The sequence below is a fragment of the Hippichthys cyanospilos genome, chromosome 12, assembly GCF_059441005.1.
Source record: "Hippichthys cyanospilos isolate Australia breed blue-spotted pipefish chromosome 12, RoL_Hcya_1.0, whole genome shotgun sequence".
Classification (NCBI taxonomy): Eukaryota; Metazoa; Chordata; class Actinopteri; order Syngnathiformes; family Syngnathidae; genus Hippichthys; species Hippichthys cyanospilos.
Genome location: NC_142380.1, coordinates 837,101 through 856,550, shown reverse-complemented (window position 1 = coordinate 856,550; position 19,450 = coordinate 837,101). Strand labels below are relative to the sequence as shown.

The window sequence follows — 19,450 nt, the reverse complement described above, 5'->3', positions numbered from 1 at the left end:
TGGTAGCGCCTCCAGGCATCAAGGCGTGGAACTACGTCACTTCAAAATAAATAAATAATATATACTGTATGTATAAAAGGAGAAAATGAAAATCAAATTGTTCATAGGCTTGAAAATGGACTTTAACCAGTTCAAACTGAGAAGTGTAGAAAAAAAAATTAAAAAAGATACACAAATCGTGAAAAAAATGGTTTTGATATGTACAGTTGCTGTCCAATAAAGCGCAGACAAGTGTTGTACGTGTTTACTGATAATTATTTAATCACACATACATTTACATCATGCAGTCAAATCAAAAAACAAAACAGAAAAAAACCCACGACAAAACAAAAACGGTGATCTCGTATGCATCCATGTCAGAACTCCTTTGTGCTCCATTTAGCCAGGAATGATCCAGTACCTTTTGTCCACTCATGACCCCCCCCCCCCCCAAAAAAAAACAAAAAAAACAAAAAATGGACCAACTATTATATTACACAGTAATAAAAAAAAAAGTGGCATTTTTTTAACCTTTAATTTTGAGCAAAGTTCAATAGGAGCCACCAATCTTTACTTGTAGTCATTTATTTCCATTTAATATCCAGTTTTTGGTGAAAGACAGGAGAAACATTTGGAGGTCCATGCTAGTCTACTTGATTCATCTGTGAAGATTACAGGAGGAAGCGCCTATATACAGTACATAGTGTCCTGTCACTGAAGCGAGGGAGTGCTTTCAAAGCAAGATGCTAAATGTTAGCTGTACATATATGTATAGTCCAAGTTGAAATATTTTCATCTTTAAATAATTGAATGTTTTTTGCAATGTTAAATGTTACATGAGGGTGGCTGTTGTACAGTGTATCTTACAGTATATATTGCACTTGCACGTGGTGTTCGCGTCCTCATGCTGACATAACAACGCACTTATGAGTATTAGGGCCACACCCAAAAGAAAAACAAGGATACCTGACAAGAAACGTGAGGAAAGATCATTTTTCCAATATGTTCACTTTGATATGCTCACATTTTTCCATGGCAAAAAATGTTCAAGAATATTTTTTTAACATAAGAAAGTTGTATTGTTTCCCCCAAATTCCCTCCCAAGAAAGTCAAATCTTAACGGGGGGGATTTTTTTTCTCTCTCTCTTTTGTAAAGAATGTTACAGTTTCAAGTTTTTTTTTTTCAGGATTCCAGAAAAAAATCTTTTGATAAAGTTGCAGTTTTAATACATTGGTACTGGTATTTTGTTTGAAGTCATAGTTTCAAGAAAAAAAGTGGGAAAAAAAATTCAAGAAATTAACTTTTCCCTTTGAAGAAAAAAAAAACCCTTTTCCCTGAAGGATGTATTTTAAATGACTTTATTCTCACAAATGACAACTTTAATCGTTTGCATTTATCGTTTTCCTTTTGAGTGTGATCTTAATAGTCCTCCGTAACTAGAGCTTCACTGGGTAAGGAAAAAGGGGAACCCCAAAACATCAAATCCTCCACGTTTTTCTTGCCTTAAATGAACCCTTGTGATGACTTTTTGCTGCAGCAGTCCAAAGCGGAAAGCTTGTGAGGACGATGGGACGCACGGCGAAGCATCGAAAGGAGCACATAGAACGCATAAAATGGCCGCCGCGGCTATAAATAAGTCGTCATGATGGGTAAAAACACACGTAGATTTACAAGAGTTAGCTTAGCGGGCCTTAAAAAGCGTGGACTGGATCATGGGCATCCGTTCCTTTTCCTCCGTGACACAAACGAGTACACAACTTTTAATTAACCGTTAAAACAATTGGCCTCCACAGATGTCCAGTTAAATACATCTACAGTACACACTTGCACACCTTGGCTTTTTTTTTTTTTTTTTTTGAACCCCCCTCCTCCACGGCCGCGCGAGCGGGAAGTGAGCGGCGGCGCGCTGACGAATTTCAACAATTTCTGTACAAGAAAAAAGACGCATGACACTTTCGTGGAGTTTGGATACGAGGCGGGACAAAAGGCGGGAGACGCCCACTTTTTCATTGGCTTAGCAGAGGAAGGGATGGAGGTGGCTTTGAAGGTACGTGGATGGAAAGAAAAGCTGATGAAAGGGGGAGGGACAGAAGGATGGATAAAAAGCAGAAATGTAGATTTAGGCAAGGAAGAAGGCAAAAAAAAAAAACATTTGAAGGGTCTACCTGCCATTTGGCCCGCCCTGTATAAATATATACAGTATCTATAGTCATAATATATTGATGTCATTGTTAAAAATCTACGTTGAGAAAGTGGTGTGCCGCTAACTTGTAAATGTACAGTTGGATTTCTCCTACAAAGCTAAGTCAGGCTTGCTGTAGGATGGCTCCTTTTTTTTTTTCTTTCCTTTTATTATATTAGCGTTACATTCAGCTTGGGTTGAGGGGGTGGGGGGGGGAGCAGTGCACAGCTACTCGCACGACGACCACAATGACAGACGTGTGCAAAAACAAAAAGAAAAGAAAAAGGAAAGCTACACATTCAAGTCGCGTGCAGTTTTCGCTGGCCAAGGCTGCTGCGGCTCTTCAAGACAGTTCGCTTTGTCGGATGTCGCTTTCATTTGTTTTTTTTTTTAAAGTAGCTCGCATCGTAAACTCGTCTTTTAGTTTTGTTTTCGTGGTAACGGGTGTGTAAGCGGGTCGGAGCTGTACAGCCAGGAATATTTATATTTATAATCACTCACTCCTGGGCGGTTGAAAAGCGGTAATGGAATGACGAGGCCAACAGGGGGCGCTAGCGGGCGAAGGAGGAGGGGGCGGTGTTCGGATGATATTGAGTTTCTTTTCTGTAGTGTCCTTCTTCGTTCTTGCTCGCTTCAGCTGCGCATAGGAAGAGAGACACTAAGAATTAATACACACACACAGACAGCCCGTATAAGCAGAAATGATGCTTGGCTTTGACATCACAAAAAAATAAATAAATAAACAGCTTTTGAAAATAGCTGTCTCCTGAAGTGACCGCTGCAAAAGTCAAAGGCAAACGGTGGTACTGAACTCCTACTTATAAATTTTGTAAGGTGAATCTTTTATAAGTAGAGCTGTTTTTTTTAATGTAAATAGCCTAATCCGTTTCAAGCCCCAAAAATGCTCCTAAACTCATTAAAGGGACAATGTGTAAGATTTAGACTGTTTTTTTTTTTCATTCAAAAGGAATACATTACATGATTATACATTTCAAAAACTTATGAATGCAATTCACTTGTTTTCCTTCAGATGGCGCTGGTGTGTTGGTGGTGAGTCCTTTTTAGGTTGGTTTATTTGTACGTTTGTATGTTTGTTAGGTGTGCTGTGTAAATTGTCGGTGCGAAGTGTGGACGAAACGAGTAAAGCTGAAAAGTGGAAGACCACAATAAACATCAATGCAAAAAACTATTGCCGGCACATTAATAAATGATAAACATGCATCGTAAACCGCAAGAAATACGGTAGAGGTCACGGCTTGTGATAAGATTACATTACAGTCTGTCTGATTATCGTATGTCAATAATGTGGCCTTTCCCGTCTTGAATATGTTTCAAACTGAGGCTTTCCGTAAGCTGAATTTTTCCGAACAAGAGGCGTTGGTAAGTAGGGGTGCCACTGTATTTAGACGTACTTTTTATCCGTCTTGGTGGCGGAGCCGCCACCCCGGATGGACACCGCTTGGCTGTTCTGGTAGAAACCTCCCCCGCTGCGATTGATGTTGGGGTGGGTCGGCGACGCCACCGGCTGCTGCCCGGGCCGGATGGGTTTAGCTGCGGAGAGATGCGAGGACCATAACGATCAAGAGATTTTGCTTTCACTTTCACGGCGGCACAAACAAACAACTCAAGCAAAATGTTAGTGAAATATCACCACTTACGTCACTTAATCTAACGCTAAGGCAGTTTATGACAAAAGTGTCCATTATGAAGCCACATTTTTTCTCAACTAATGTACCATTCATTTTCTCTTTGGGATTTATTTCTTTTCAAAACGATGTCTTGCTTTTTTTTTTTTTTATTCCATTCCATTTCCTTTGTTTGTCCTACAAATGGCTGGCAATGAGCTCGGTGTCCCCTTCCTACTGCCCGACTGCTGGGATAGGCACCAGCAAGCCAGCGACCCTAGTGAGCATAAGCGTCTGGAATAAATCCATGGATTTTCTTTGATACTTGAGTTTCTTTTTTCCCCTCAGGCTCTCAACTGAACCTTTTGTTTTAATGCCACAAATACTTGAATTTTGGGGGGTGGTGGCCCAGCTGCTCTAAACGACAAATGGACTTTTGCCACTGACCGATCTGCGCCGAGTGTCCCCGCCTGGCCATGTTCTTGGCCCTGACGGCTTCCTTGATGCGGTCCACTTCCTGCTGGTAGCGTTTGCGGTCGCGGGCGGCGTTCTCCTTGGCCTCCTTCAGTGCAGATTCCAGTGCCTTAACCCGCTCAGCCGTAGCACGAAGGCGCTTCTCCAGTTTCGGAAGCTCACACCTAAGATCTGCATTGTCACGCACCAGCTGGGAGAAAAAAAACGATTAGCGGCGCGACGCGTCACGGCATCGCGGTCGAGAGGACAGCAAATGCGACGCATTTCGACCCTCCTACCTGTTTGTGAACCTTGGTGAGCTGCTCAAGATTGTTCTCAAGAAAGGATATTTTCTGCTTCTGGGCAGCGCTGCCCCCAGTGTCATCAGAGTCCATCTCGGCACTCTACAGACAGAACAAAGCCTCGGCATTACCATTAGCATGCAAACCAAACGCTGAGTTCCGTGACAGTCATTCATGTTGCTCTTATTTTCTGTAGGCAGATTTTCCATCATAGAGTTCGATTAAAGTGTTTTTAAAAATGTTATAGAATAAAATACTGACATCTTAACAGGTGGTAAATGATAAATGGAGTGGACATAAGAGTAACTAGAAATGCGATGCAGAACATCAATCATGTTTCCACCATGTTGAGTAGTTGGGGCCTATTTTTGCTAAAATAAGAGCGTGTGGGCCAAAAGCCCGGTGAGCAGCCACGGTGTATTTGTTTCACCTTTTTCACACGTGTGGCTAAGTCCTGGACAAAGAGCTTCCTTAGGTTGTGAAGAGTCTGCAACTCCTTTGCCTTGAAGGACAAGAGAAAAAGAAAACACGAGGTAGGATTTAGGATGAAAGCCTCTGAAAAAGGCCAGACAGGATATGAGTAAGAACTCACCACTGTCTCCTCCAGACCCTTCAGGTCCTGCCTGGCCTGCTCCCGCCTATCCTGCATCACCCTGGATGGAGATCGTAGTGTTCAGGTTCCTCCTTAACGTTTGCTCAAAACTAGCCATAAAAAAACGCGTAAAGTGTGACGGGACAAAAATCATAATGGTGATTGGTTGTCCGTCTCTGTGTGCCCCGCAACTGGCTGGCAACCGGTTCAGGGTATACCCCGCTTATAAAAGCTGGGATAGGCACCAGCAGGCCCGAGACCTGAATGTGGATTACCAGGCTACAGAAAATGGACGGATATCTGTAGATGGCCGAAGACCGGTCGGGCTGCTCGAAACCAGCCGACAATATGGGAAACGTCAAATGGGACGTACGTGAGCTCGTGGAGCTTGCGGCTCTTGTCCTGGTCGGTGGACTTGAGCTTCTCGTGCTCGACTCGTAGCCTCTCCTGCTCCAGCATGATCTTTTGGTTCAGGCTGGAAAAGGACATTATTAATAAGTAGCATAGCCCTCAGAGGAACGCAGTGACGGCGTCGGATTGACTTACTCCTGCAGCTCGGTGATGAGCTTCTCCTTGTTATCCAGCTCGTCTCTCAGACTGCTGATCTGTTTCTGGTGAGCCTCGCGATGAGAGTGGATCTGCTTCTCAACTGCTTCCTGCGCCACAACAAATGTTACTTTTTTGGGGGATAATTGGGGAGAATAGGGGTGATTGACAAGGGCCGACCGAGTCACACACCTTGACTTCGTTGGCAGTCTGGATCTCGTTCTCCTTCTCCATGGCGTGGACTTTCTCTGCAAAACACAAAGGCAGAAATGTCACAAGAGAAAACTGCCAAGCTGGCATGTCCTCGACACCTGAGTGACATAAGCAATTACTTTAAAATAATTTGCGATGCATGGCAAGTTGAAGTTTTATCTATTATCTGTCTTTCCATGAAGACTTTCGGCTTCTTTTTTTTTAAGATCAGCTCACTTTCTATTTTAATGCAGCGAAACAGTTTTAATACATTTTATTGAAAAGGACTATTCAGAATCACGAAAAAAAAATAAGACTATTCAGACAGGGTCTGTTCGTATAAATGTATGGACCATTCATGTAAACTTTCAAGATTATGAATGTCTATGAATATATATATATTTTTTTGTCTTTTTAGTCCATAGGTGTCTAACTCCAGTCCTCGAGAGTCGGTATCTTGCATGTTTTCCCATTTTCTCTCTCACAATGATCTCGAGCTTCTAACACTACCTCCTAATTGAAAACCAGGTCGGATGATTTACAATCAATTCAGCTGTTACACAAATGAACAGTTTACAATTTTGTTGGAATTTCTCTTCCTGGAAGGCTTTGAGGCGGTGCCTCATAAAATCCAAATATTTACAACTTCACAGCGGTCTTGACCGCAGCCCAATCCCGTGGCGTGGCGTGGCGCTGTGCGAAGTAAGTACCCTGAGCACTGAGTTTGACCAGCTCCTCGGTGAGCGAGTCCACGTTCTCCTCCAGCTGTCTCTTCTTATGCTCCACGTTCTGCAGGTATTCCGTCAGGGATTTGATCTTTGCCTCGTGCTGAAAATGAAGGAAAGGTTATTTGAGCGCATTCTCGCTAAGGATGGGCGGTGGTGAAGGTATGCACCTGAGAGATGCGCAGCTGGCAGGCGGCCAGCTCTTTCTCATTCTCGTCGATCTTCTTGTTGCTCTCCGACTGGGTGCCCTCCAGTTGCTTGCAGCGCTTCACCATGCTCTTAACTTCTGACTTCATCTTGCTGATGTACAAACGGGCCACCGTGAACTCCTCATCAATCAGGCCGCTGCCGCCGTCATGCTGCTACAGACAAAGGATAGCTGATGAGGAGGAAGGCTGCAAGAAAAAGCCCAGAGACAGCCATCTTTCTCTCCCGCTTGTCCTCACCTTGATGTCATTGCTACCCACGGCGATGCCGATCTCGGCCAAGTCTTTGAGGAGTGACGACATCATTTCCGTCACCCTCTTCTTTTGGTGGTTGGACATCTCCTTCAGCTTCTGGAGCTCGGAGTCCAAAGACGATAGGGTGGACTTCAGAGAAGACAAACATTTTAGTTAACAACTCCGGGGTCCTCAGTTAGAAAGGATATATTGTGAAAATTCACTTTTTTAATGTTTGGATGCAAATATTACACTTTATTTTTTTACTGAACCTTTATTTAACCGGAAGGGAGCCTCAAGAAAGTCACACAAAAAAAAATATTTGCCTTTCGATGTAATCCTGTCAGTAAACAACACCTTCAATATCTGCCCCAGTGTCCTGTAACAAATCTGAAAATAACCATGCCCACATCATGTTTTCAAGGCTGGGCCGAGAGCCACGGCCTAAATTAAGAGCCAAGACAAAAAACAAGAACGATACCGAAAAGCTTATTAAACAGACCCTGTCAAAAACATATCAAAAACATTAGTATACTATAATAACAGTATAGGGAAAAAAATGTCCAAAAAACAGATCAAGGACGAGGTCAGTCGAGTTAAAAGATTCAAGTAGAGTCAAAACCTATGCCAAGAACCAATCACGAACCGCGTCAGGTGCCATGTCAAGAAGCAAGTTCAAAACAGAGTCAAGAACAATCATAAAACAGCCAGGACCTAATCAAGAACCAAGTCAAAAACCAGTCTACAGCCACACCAAAAAAACAAGTCAAGAATCCTGTGTCAAAACAAAAAAAAAAGTAACAAACACCTTGATCCTATGGACTCTTTAAACAAAAATGTGAGCATACAAGTAATTAGAACACCTGGGAAGTGTTTTAGACCGGGTAAAAAAAATGCTTAATAGGGCCCCTTCCAAGGTTACTGTGGTTCCGTTGTGTTTTTAGGTATCGCCCCCCACTCACCGATTTCTGGCTGAGCTCCTCGCTGATAACCTCAAACTCCTTGGTCTTGTCCTCCACCTCCTGACTCTTCTGGTCATAGTTGACAGCCAGCTCCTCCAGAGCCTGCAGCACCTCCTTCACCTCCTCCTTGGAGGCCTCGTTCTCAGCCTGCAGGCGGTTGAGCTCGGCCTGGAGGTTCTCGTGGTCGCGGCGTGATGATACCAGCAACTGCCAGAAGAGAGAGTTGAGTTAAAAAAAAAAAAAATAGAGGGGAAAAAACAAACCAGTGCAGAGATTTGTTCCCGGACAACAGGGCTCACCTCCTCCTGGTCCAGCATCTGCTGTTTCAGCTTCTCGGCCAGCTGGCTCTGCTGGTTGATCTCTTCATCCTGCACAGACCCAGACGCGCGGTGGCATTAGCATTCATGGCACAGCGTCGGCATTGCGCCACGGCAGAGGTACAAGGTAAAACACAGCTGAGGAATTCATATTGCAGACAAAATATTTCATTGATTCAGCAGCAGCTGGCCAAGGAAGAACTCCGCCCCACTATTGAATAAGATCACTCCATTATGTTGCCTGAAGATGAAAAATAGCATTTAGAAAACCAGGGTAAATTAGGTATTGTTGATGTGTGGTTTTGTTTAACTCTGTTTGACAGACGAAACCATTGTAGGGAAAAAAAAAAAAAAAAAGTATTTTCTTGGCTAAGAGTGCACCAACTGGGTCTGGGCGTGGCGATTAGGAACCGTTACAGGCTAAACTGGGTATCGATGTTTTGAGGGCCAAGTTGGGTGACGATATGCTAACGCACGCATTTTTAAGACGTTCACCTTGTCGTCCAGCTGCTTGTAGAGCTTGGACAGCTCGGCCTCGCACTTGTCCTTCTCCACGTCGGTGAGGCGCACGCCGGGCACATTGGGTGTGGACGCCGGCTTGTCGTTGAGGATGTTGTCGAGGGCCAACACCTCGGCGTTAGCCTTCTCCTTGTCAAATTGCTCCTCCACAGGCACGCTCTCACCTTGGACAGGGGAAAGTCCATGTGAATATATCGAGATTTGTGCACTTCCCGGGGAATGGCAGACAATTACCACTTGGCGCATTCCAAATGGATTCAGATAGATGGGCATTTAAGGAGTTTCCCCACTCTAATGGTATGAAATACTACATTATTTGATGTATATGAGAATCTTACAGAGATTGAACAATTTTACACTTAAATGTCTTAAATTGTTGCTGTGAAGACTTTAAAGCACCTTTGTTTCCTCACTGTCGCTTGGAAACCAAAGTAAATCATACGGAACTTATGGAAGCACAATCTACAACTTTGGAAAATGACTGCAATGTTGTAACGATGGAGCAAAGTTCAAGTTCCAGTCATCTCACCGTTCCTCCAGCGATTCAGCTCATTCTCCAGCCAGGTGACTGTGTTCCTCAGGGTCTTGTTCTTCTCCTTCTCCCGTTCATACTTCTGCTTCCACTGTTCCGCCGTCAGCTCGATATTTACGGTCACTGTGTTCTTGATGGTCTTTGCTCTGTGCGAGGGGGGGTGAGACAAACGCCATTAGACGTTAGAAAAGACCTACCGTATTTCTCAGAGTACAGGTTGAGTTTTTTTCCCCTCATTTTAAACAGCCATATTAAAAGGGAATCGACTTATAACCGCATAACTCAAACTCAACGAACGTTCCATGCTTTGAACTCATAAAGAATAACGAGCATGTGTTTTTCGACATACGATGAAGAAATGTGTCTAGAAGTACCGTAATTTGTCACTTTAATAATACACACCATGTGTCATAATTGGATAATTGATCTATGCAACCACTAAAGTCGGTGATAATCGCGTGTCAAATTCACCCAAATTGAAGTGAAAAAAAAAAAAAAAAAGAGGAGGGGGGGGGGGGGGGGTCAACTTTTAACCGAGGTCAACTCGTACTCTTTTAAAGTATTTTAAAAGTGATTCCCTGACCCCGGCTTACCTTTGTCCAAACATGAGGGTTGATTTGGTTTCAGCCTCGTTATAGGAGGAGGGCGAGCAGCAGATGACAATGGTGGTGCGACAGTTGCCGCCCAGCGAGTCCTGAAGGATACGCGTCATCTTGCTGTCTCGGTAAGGGATGTAGGCCTTAAAGCAAAGGACGCACGGAGGTGAAATGATGCAGGTGATTCAGAGGGGGTCAAAAAGGCTTGGTTGTGATGAGGTGAAACATTAATCCTAACATTGCTTGTAAAGTCAATGCTTTTATGACACCTACAGTTTGGATCCTTAAGCAAATGATTCAAAATACAATTGATCTCAAGGGGCTATTTAAGTTTGTGGCTGACCTGGGTGGTAATCACTGTGCAATATTCACTTCAATGCTTCATATTGTGTGTATAATTCACAGGTTTCATGGAAGAACAAATACCGTGCTTTCTTAAATGTTGTTTTTTAATGCTAATGTGTGTCAGGGGCCAGTGGATTCATTCGCTCCGCCAATTATCTCATATTTGCTTATGCAGCAGGACAGCTGTGGAGTCAGGAAAGGTGAAGGACAACAAAGACTACTCACTTTACGTTGCTGAGGTGGACAAAAGTAAAGTGAATGATCACATTTTTAATTGGCTTCTGCGTGTATTGACGTTATATGATCTAGTGGTTGGATGGCATTATTTATATCCATCCCATAACACACTACACTCGTTTGTTTGTATGAGGAATTGCAAAGTGCCCCGGGGACGTGTGCAACGTACGTCACAAACAAACATTGATCAAATCGAAAAGGATGACATTGAAGGAAATACTTTGCTTGGGGGGGGGAGGGTTTTTTTTCATAGCCAGAATGATAAATAGCTTATCAGGCATAACCCAATTGTTTTTCAAACTGTATCATTCAAAGGACAACAAAGTCATTGGTTTCAATAACGTCTCCTTGAATGAAATTGCCTTTGTGAATCACGGAGAAAAAAAATAAATAGTACAAGTTACGTTCATTTTACGGATAGTCTAAGAATTTGACTACTGGTGCAAACATATTTTGAACACAACAAAAATGAAAATGTGACCTGTATTCCGTGCACAAAAAAAGGACTGCATCAATAGTAAAAATGATTGTACCATGAAATCCCTAGTTAATTGCAGTATGGTTCCATTTTTTCCCCTGGAAACATTTAGGGCAATTTTTCTTGGTTAAAATATTATTGCAGTTATGGTGCAGTTTTGGTACTCATGGCCAGCGGTTTACCCTGCGCAAATACTACGTGCTTACAGAACTCAACTTGGTCCAGGCGATATGGTCAAGTGTCGCTCTAGCACTTTTGAACACTAATCAAAATACATACAAAAGTTAGCATTTCTAGCTAATCAACGGCGAAAAAAAAGGTACTTACCGTTCCTTCAGCTAGAGCGGAGATGACATTCCCAAGTGATGATAGAGACTTATTGATGTTTTTGGCTTCATCCAGCACAGCTCCTTCAGCTCCCGTTTTGCTGACCTGATGATAAAATACCGTTAGCGACGACGACAAAAAATGCTAACTGGGAGTAACTTCGGGCTCCCTTCCGCGAGTCACTCAGCACCTTTTCACTACCGGCCAAATCCACCAGGTAGAGCTTCCCACTCAGCTTCTGCTCTGTTTGGGTGTTCTCCTGCTTGACGTTGATCAAGAAGATGCTGTGACTCCTGGAACTATGCTCGTTCATGTCTGGGGAGCAGAAATGTCCGGTTCAGCGCCCTGGCACCTCAACGTGCAGTTAGGGGACTCAACTCCTTACTTGTGACTGCTACATGTCTGTTGGATTTGCCTTCGTCAATGGTGTCCATAACCTCGTCCGGACTGCAGACAAAGCGCTCGGTGCAGCCCTGTGGACACGAGACAACGTGCGTTTAGTCACATACCTTTGGCGAGTTCGGCAAATTTTGTCTCACCTTCACATAGGGTACTCTGTTTTTGTCTTCGTGCACTGACAGATTGGTCTTCGACACTGAGAAGAAAAAAAATAGTGTGATGAGTGAGATTTCAGATTCCCTTTTTCAGGATGGTAAAAGTAGTGTGTGGCTTTACAGGTTTGGTACAAGTGAATTTTTTTTAAATGCTCCAATTGGCCTTTTTTAAGGGGACATATGCAGGGGAGCGGGTGTAGGCCACCTCTTAGACCATAAGTGTCAATCAATAGTCCTCGAGGGCCGGTATCCTGCATGTTTTCCGGTTTTCTCCCCCCACCACACCGGATTCAAATGATTCGCTTATTCGCAAGCTCTGCGGGAGTTTGAAAACGATCCTAATTATTTGAATCAGGTGTGTTTGAGAGAGAAACATCCTACTGTGCCTTCCATTTTTTGTGCCGCTTTGGTTTGCATTGAAAACAAAAAAACAAAAAAAAAACAATTACACCAGAACGAAACGATGCGGAAAATACGGCCCACTTACCGTCCAACAGGTCCCGGATCTTATCTAAGTAAATTTCAAAATAGGAAACCTGCAAAGAGAAAAGGATTGTTGAATGTAGACCATAATTCAGCCAGCAAACGAGCAACTCGTTTTGTGACTTACTTTGATATGAAACTCCAGGTTTTCATCCATGGAGTAGATATAGTTAAAGATGTCTTGCACTATCCTGGGGATGATGCCCATGGAGTCTGTGTCGTGGAGATTCCCCTAAGGATCCAGCGCCATTTAACATCAAAACGATGCAAAGGTTTCTTTACATGATTCTTTGACACTCACCTCCATGGTGTGCGTTTTCCCAGAGGACGTCTGGCCGTATGCAAAAATTGTCCCATTGTATCCTTCGAGAACATCTACGAAACAAAGCAAAAACAACATTTTTATACCTGCGTTTTGGTTGATTTATTGTTCGTGACTTACCTTTGACAATTTTTTGGGCACACGCGTTGTACACTTGCTCCTGTGTCGTGCTGGACTGAAAGACTCGGTCAAACATGTATGGTTTGCTCTGTAAGACAAACAAAGAGAACGTATGAAAATCACACGGGACTGAAATGAGTCCTTGAGTAACTAAAAAAAGTCAAAATAAATAAATAAAAACTTTATTTTTTTATTGCGCCTCGATACTCATTAAATTGGTTGTTTCCATGTGTCCTATAAAGGGGAGTTGAGGTTTCAGTCTTTTACAATCCACTCGACAGACCAATATCTTTTGTGTCTGAAATTTAGGGTCCCCGTTTGCGACAAGTTATCTGCCAGTTTCTGGTGACTTTGCTTCTTTAACCTCTTTTAGGCTGATTGTCTGCCACATTGGTCAATTTGCTAGCCACGTTTAGGGTCATTTCTCTGCCAGACACTAATTTTACTTCCTCATCTACAAGACTTCGCAGTCGCTTTCCTTCTAGTTTTATGGGAATTCGCTGTCAATTCGGTAACTGTTTTTGTCTGAAAAGGTCCTCCATTTGAAATTTGGCGCTCAGTCTTCCGGGGTGCTTGACTGCTAAAGACGTTCTGGTGAAAATCTTTTCCATTGCTAGACAGTACAGTTATCGAATTTACTTTTCTAATTGAGGTCTTCAAAAGTATCTGAGATCAAAAGTACTTGGGGTCTGTATGGCAAACTACGGTAGGTAAGTTTCCGAGTGCGCTTTCATGATAGGGGTTAAACAACAGTCAACTTAAGAAAAAACTAGAAACTTCACGCGAGTCAAGAGTTTACTCAGTTCGGCGGTGTTCCAACTGTGACATCATTCCAAAAAGGGAATCCGGTCTGCATGTGCAACACCAACCTCCAACACGACATCGCTGTCTGATGTAAGCCATGACCATTTGGAACATGATGCAAACGTCAGTATTTTGTGTCAAGAAGCCAGCCTCGTTACGGGTGTTGTCTAATGTGAATGTCGGCGCTGAAAGCAGAGACCAGATTGGACTGATGCACTCTGGTCAAAATGGGGAGGCTATATTAGCCATTAGCCTTTGAATAATTCATGTTTCCGCACGAATAGAATGTCATGATGACAACGAGCTTCGTGTAAACATGTAGCGTGACCTCGTAATATGCAGTTCAGTTACCAGCCATTTTTGCAAGCCAACACGTTGTTCGAAGTGTTCATTATTCCTTGAAAGCCGTCGCTTCATAGAGCAAGAAGCCAACGGCGGTAATTGCTTTCAATACGGCAGGAAGGGAGACGTCAGTGTCTGTGTGAGCGATTCCTTCCAGACCGGGTTCTGTCTCGTCGCCGATGCTGCCCGGGAAGCCGAAAAATTGCCTCATCATCTTTGTCCCTTTGCGAGCGTGAACGTTTTCGCGCTGTGCAGGGGATGAAGACAACCCAATGTCCCTTTGACCAATGGAGATGGTACCTTATGAGCGCTGTAACACGGGCCAAAACCTGAGAGCCCAAATTACTTTGAGTAATTTGGTCATCGAACAGTTGTCAACGACTCGATGAAATCGACCACCAAACAATATGATTGGACTCTCGATAATGTAAATCCCAACGGGGTTCACCAAGTGTAACTCGCGGTACATTTTTCAAATATTGTTTCCCAATTGATTTTGTCATAATTTGCAGCAAATTGGCGAGGTCAACTAATATTACCTAGATAAATACATTTAAATTAAAAAATTTTAGAAAAAATATTTTCTAAATTAAAAAAAATGCAAGTATTGCTTGGTGGGGGTCTTTATAAAAATAAATAAGTGAGCCAGTGGGTTAACCTTTGCCTTTTACCATTTCTTTTAACTATACAGCTTGCTCATCACTATTGAGCCATTATGTCAACATAGTTTCTATGTCATAGTGGGCCTAAGGCTTTTTGTATTCCAGAAGCACCTTTAGCTGGCGTACAATGTCTGATTGGCACCACGCCTCATATAATCTTGAGTAAACAGGCGCTCGCATGTCAAGCGGCGGCGCTCGTCTTCTTAACAGGATGATCATTCACTCCCTTTGGTGCAAACCTGCCGGCTGTCGCCGCGCCGCGCCGCTATCAGCCGCGGCAGACGTCGGAGGCAAACAATAGCGTGGCGCCCATTTTGTCAACTCCTCATTGTCAACGTGGCCACTGGCCTTATTACCTACAATTGCGTCTAATGGGATTACATGCTGAAAATGAAAATATAATTACAGCGAGGAGGAGGAGAAGGCGACTTGCGTGAAAGGACTTCCCCATTACTTTGCGGGTGATAGTGTTGACGTTGCACAATGGGAAGAAATCTCATTGGACTTTGTTGCTAGGCAGAACACAACACCGTAGCTCAGCTCTTAACAATGGTCTCACCTGGACGCCGCACCCAGGCGGAAAACTTCCCCGTGTCTTTCCAGAGCCGACTATTAACGAGGTCTGGAACAATATACCGAATGAGATTCAATTTGTACGCGTTTTGGAAATAAATTATGACAAGATCCGGCGGGCGCTATTTAATTCAAGACCATGACCAAAGAGATGAGTAATACCAAGTCAAGTGTGGACACTCACATAACTAACAGAAATAAGGCTGTCTGTCACATTTTCCTAAAGGAGGCCGACTTACTATTGCGCCTCTTCAACTACGTAAAAGCCTGCACAATAATGATGCATCTCTGCCAGGGTGACTGATTTAGCGTCCGACTAGACCGCGTGCGGCTGTGACTAGTCAAACAGCTCCATTATTGTACATATCAAAGCGGATGCCCCAGCAAACACACGCCACTTGCTCCAGTGGCAAAGCACGTTGCATTTTGACACTGTTGCAAGACGGACGCAGATTGCAAGCCTGTTATTAGACAGGCGCCTCCGCTCAGCCTTGACAATAGTCTTCAAATCAGTGCAGCAGTTAAAAGTCTTCAGATTTTTTTTTACAAACTAAATGATCACTCTAGTGAGGCAATGAGTTGATTATAATGAAGCAAATTTCAAAGCATTTAAGATGAACACTGACACACTGCAAAAAATCCATTTCAAGAAAGTAAAAAGGTTTATAATATTTGTGTTTTTTGTCTAAAAAGGAAAAATAGCTTTTGTCGCAAAAAAATCTTAATACTTATTTCAAGAAATTAAAAGGTACCATCTTCTTAAGATTTCTTTGCTCAGAACATTTATATTTGTTGTCATAAGGTGAAAAAGATGTTTTTGATTCGTCTTCAGCAAAAGACCGTTTTTCTTCATTGAGAAAACGACGGCGACAAAAAAACAAATCTTGATATAAGAACGGACTTACACATAAGCATTGGTGTCAGTATTTGCAGAGACACCTATATTTTCCTACTCTGTAAATTAAGTTAATTAGAATGATCGGCGTTTCCTCAAAGACACTCTGGCATGGGCACAATGGTTGGTGGAATCAAACCCACAGACTCTTTGTTGGGAGACGACGGCTCATAAATTATACGCAATACCAATTCATCCATGGTTTATTTGAGGTGTGCTGGACTAAAAGGTAAATATAAGCTCCAGTGTCAGGTATCGTCATAGTTTAATTGTACAATACAGTGTTTAAAACCCAGGAAACGTCACCAAGCGTTAAAGAAGCAACGATACCAAATTTGAGTTGCATCATAAGATCGTTTATCTTCATGAGGCAAATTTGTCCGGATGCTTCGACTTAAGGTGATTTGCAATGTCATGTGACGGAGCACCGCATCAAAAGCGCCACTCTAAAGAGGTCACAGTTAATATTTATCAATGTCACCTTTGTAACATTGCAATATTGCAACCACGTTCATTAGAAAGGGTCATAAACAATCAAATCAATGAAAGATAGGTTCTTTTGGTTGCACTGTCAACAGTGAGGAAAGCCTCTGAGCCTCATTCTAATTCACCGTCAACAAAACCCCAAACCTAACAAATTAGTCATTAAATAAGAATAACTTCATGCCTTCTGCATGCTCTTTCCGTGACCCTGCCTTGCTGCTGTTAGCCAAGGAGTAGCTAGCGCCGGCCAATGGCTGACGTCACGCTTGACAGCAAATGGCAGCGCTGATGCAAGGCGCCACGCGAGGGAGGTCCTGCCTGCGGCTAAAGCTCCATTTATTTTTAAGGGTAATGTAAGAGAAGTTTGAGGCATCGATAACCTGCATGCTGTAGGAAATTATCCAATTTCACTTAACTGCAACTGGAAAAAACTCAAACAGCTTGAATATAACTTTTCAAGCGTGACTGAAAAAAAAAAAGTTGGGACACACACACGCGTATTGAAGTGTCCTTCAATAGCTGTGTTTGACTTTTTCACACCAAGAAAATTTGTGCGTAGAGATGAGCTCATCATCGTCTTACAGTACGGCGTATAATTTTTGTGACATTTGTGTTTAGTTGTGTGCCATGAGTTTTGTTTTTAATGAAAGTTGGGAAATACGTCCGTGGGATATTTTTAAGGTTTTAATTTTTAGATCATTTCTTTCGTAGAGGTGGCTCCCATCACTTTCAAAATTCTAATCAATCTTCTGCACATCACGACAAATATTTTAAAGATATATCACAAATTATTATCTAGAATGACAGCATAGTTCAGCTGGCTTCAAGCAATTGTCGATAGGACAACGACAATCGGCCAAAGATGTATTCGATTGACCGTTAACCTATGTAATTGCTACTGTGTTTCGACATCATCGCCTTTTGAAATTATGCAATGTTGTCATCAAATTCTTGATGGGGTTTGAGTCAAAGACGGTGTCCTAGTTGGGTTGACATCATATTTGAGATATTTGAGACCCAATAATAAAAATACACTTCCTTTACAAATACTGGATCCAAATGTCACGTGACGGTGGGCTTTCATAGCTTCTTATTTATCAGCTATAATGATCAATAATAATATGCTTGAGAAGTGGGGTAAAACATAAGTTTATCCATCCATACATTTTCTAGAGGCACTAATGCTAACGAGGATGGCAGGTTTGCTGGTGCCTATCCCAGCTGACTTGGGGCAGTAGACAGAGGGACACCCTGAACTGGATGGCAGCCAATCGCAGGGCACACTGGGAAAGACAACCATTCGCGCGTCCAATCACACCCAAGAACAATTAGTACGTCCCTGCCATGCATGTTTTTGGAGCGTGTGGGCTAGGGGAGAACATGCAAACTCCAAGAGGAAGGCCGGAGTCAGCTGGAATTGAACTCGGCTCCCTTAACTGTGAGGCGGACGTGCTAACCACTCTTCCGCCCGCATTAGTCAAAGAGTGCATTTCAGTTGGATCACAAGATACATTTCAACTAAAATGACATCCAAATCACCAGAGGTGCGTTCGATTGACAAGTGTCGATATGATCGAGCATCACGTGACAACGGACCTGCGTCAAAAAGGACTTACGTCACTTTGTAACATAGATCGATCATTTTTTTTTATCCTTTTGTTTTACGGGATGTAGGGGAGCACATATTTCACCAAGCACTTCCGTTCTTAAGTCAAGTCGCCGGAGCAGCTAATTGCTACGTAATCTTTTCATTAAATAACTGTTAAGACCGGTCAAGCTTAGCCCATTTAGCCCAAAGGCCGGTTAGTGGATATCTGCTGGCCGCCGTCGAATCGGAGCCGGCCTCCTAACCGTTGAAAATGACTTAGCATTAGCCAGCACCTGCGACGTTTATCGCACATAAATAAATGTGCGGCTAACTCGCTAATGTAGCTAAGTGACACAGTGTTGGAAGGCTTTGTTGATTGACAGCTGGCTAGCCTCGGCCGGGGCTAGGCTAACTTAGCCAAACGGGGCTGACGTTTAGGGTGACAACTGGCCCAAAATACGGTCCGGATCTGGGATTTTAGTAGTGGAAGCCCGGCGACGGGCGAGCGGTCCTCCGGTGCGGCGGGAAGGGTCAAGGCTTCCGGCTAACAAGCTAAAGGCGCTAACTTACCGTAAAGCTACAAGACAATTAAAATGGCGTATCGCTGACTTGAGCCCGGGGGCCCCGGTTAAGAGGCAAGGCAAACGCCGCCTCGGATGGCATTTCACTCACCGAGATAATAACGGTGTCTTCCCCTTGGAACTTGGGAATGTATCGGTCTCCTCTGGTCACCTCGGAGCTGTTGAGAGGCCTGAAACGGCACATCACTTTGATGGTGCACTCCGCCGGGTCGGCCATCTTCCACCACCGCGGTGCTCGCCTTTAAACGTCGGGGGGAGTCGAACGCGCAGATGAAACCGAAGTGACTGGACGAGGTGTATCCCGGGCGAACGGCGAGGCCGAGCGAGCCCCCCCTCCTCGGTTCGTTCGGATAAGGGCGATAGCGCGTCGGGGCCTTGGAGACAAGCGCGATTGTTTTCGCTCTCATTCAGTCCCCCCGACTGTTAGGAAGCCATGACACCGGTGGATGAGTCCTGGCTGCTGATGCCTGGCCACCACCTCGCCCCCGCCCCGCCCCGCCCCGCCCGCCCGCGTGCGGATCGCCATGACGTCACTCCCCCGGCAATGTTTGCACAGGAAAAAGAATCGTAATGTTACTCCTTATTGGGACAAACATGAATAAAGTTATGGCTCCTACCTAACGAATATCTAATAATAATCAAGGTTAAATTACAAACATTCTACACAAGTTCAATATTTAAAAAAGACATAAA

The 19,450-nt window shown here is 43.6% G+C and overlaps 1 protein-coding gene across 2 annotated transcripts; it reads right to left on the bottom strand.

Moving 5' to 3' along the window:
• Positions 1–230: 230 nt before the first annotated feature.
• Positions 231–19,241, bottom strand: LOC148414276 (kinesin-1 heavy chain). 2 transcript variants are annotated; one of them, XM_088429229.1, is made up of 26 exons: positions 18,849–19,241; positions 12,830–12,917; positions 12,689–12,762; positions 12,515–12,619; positions 12,392–12,440; positions 11,890–11,945; positions 11,736–11,823; positions 11,541–11,665; positions 11,351–11,455; positions 9,961–10,106; positions 9,365–9,513; positions 8,812–8,999; positions 8,299–8,367; positions 8,000–8,206; positions 7,044–7,187; positions 6,768–6,956; positions 6,583–6,700; positions 5,873–5,928; positions 5,681–5,790; positions 5,508–5,609; positions 5,135–5,195; positions 4,973–5,044; positions 4,540–4,644; positions 4,235–4,451; positions 3,575–3,713; positions 231–2,799 (listed from the first exon to the last, which is right to left on the bottom strand). In XM_088429229.1, exons 1-26 carry the CDS (start codon positions 18,972–18,974, stop codon positions 2,796–2,798), a joined length of 2,892 nt encoding a protein of 963 aa, XP_088285355.1. In that variant the 5' UTR covers positions 18,975–19,241; the 3' UTR covers positions 231–2,795. The 2 variants fall into 2 exon arrangements, with proteins under 2 accessions (XP_088285355.1, XP_088285353.1); XM_088429227.1 differs by having other exon boundaries at positions 6,768–6,959; positions 18,849–19,240.
• Between the last annotated feature and the right edge of the window lie 209 nt (positions 19,242–19,450).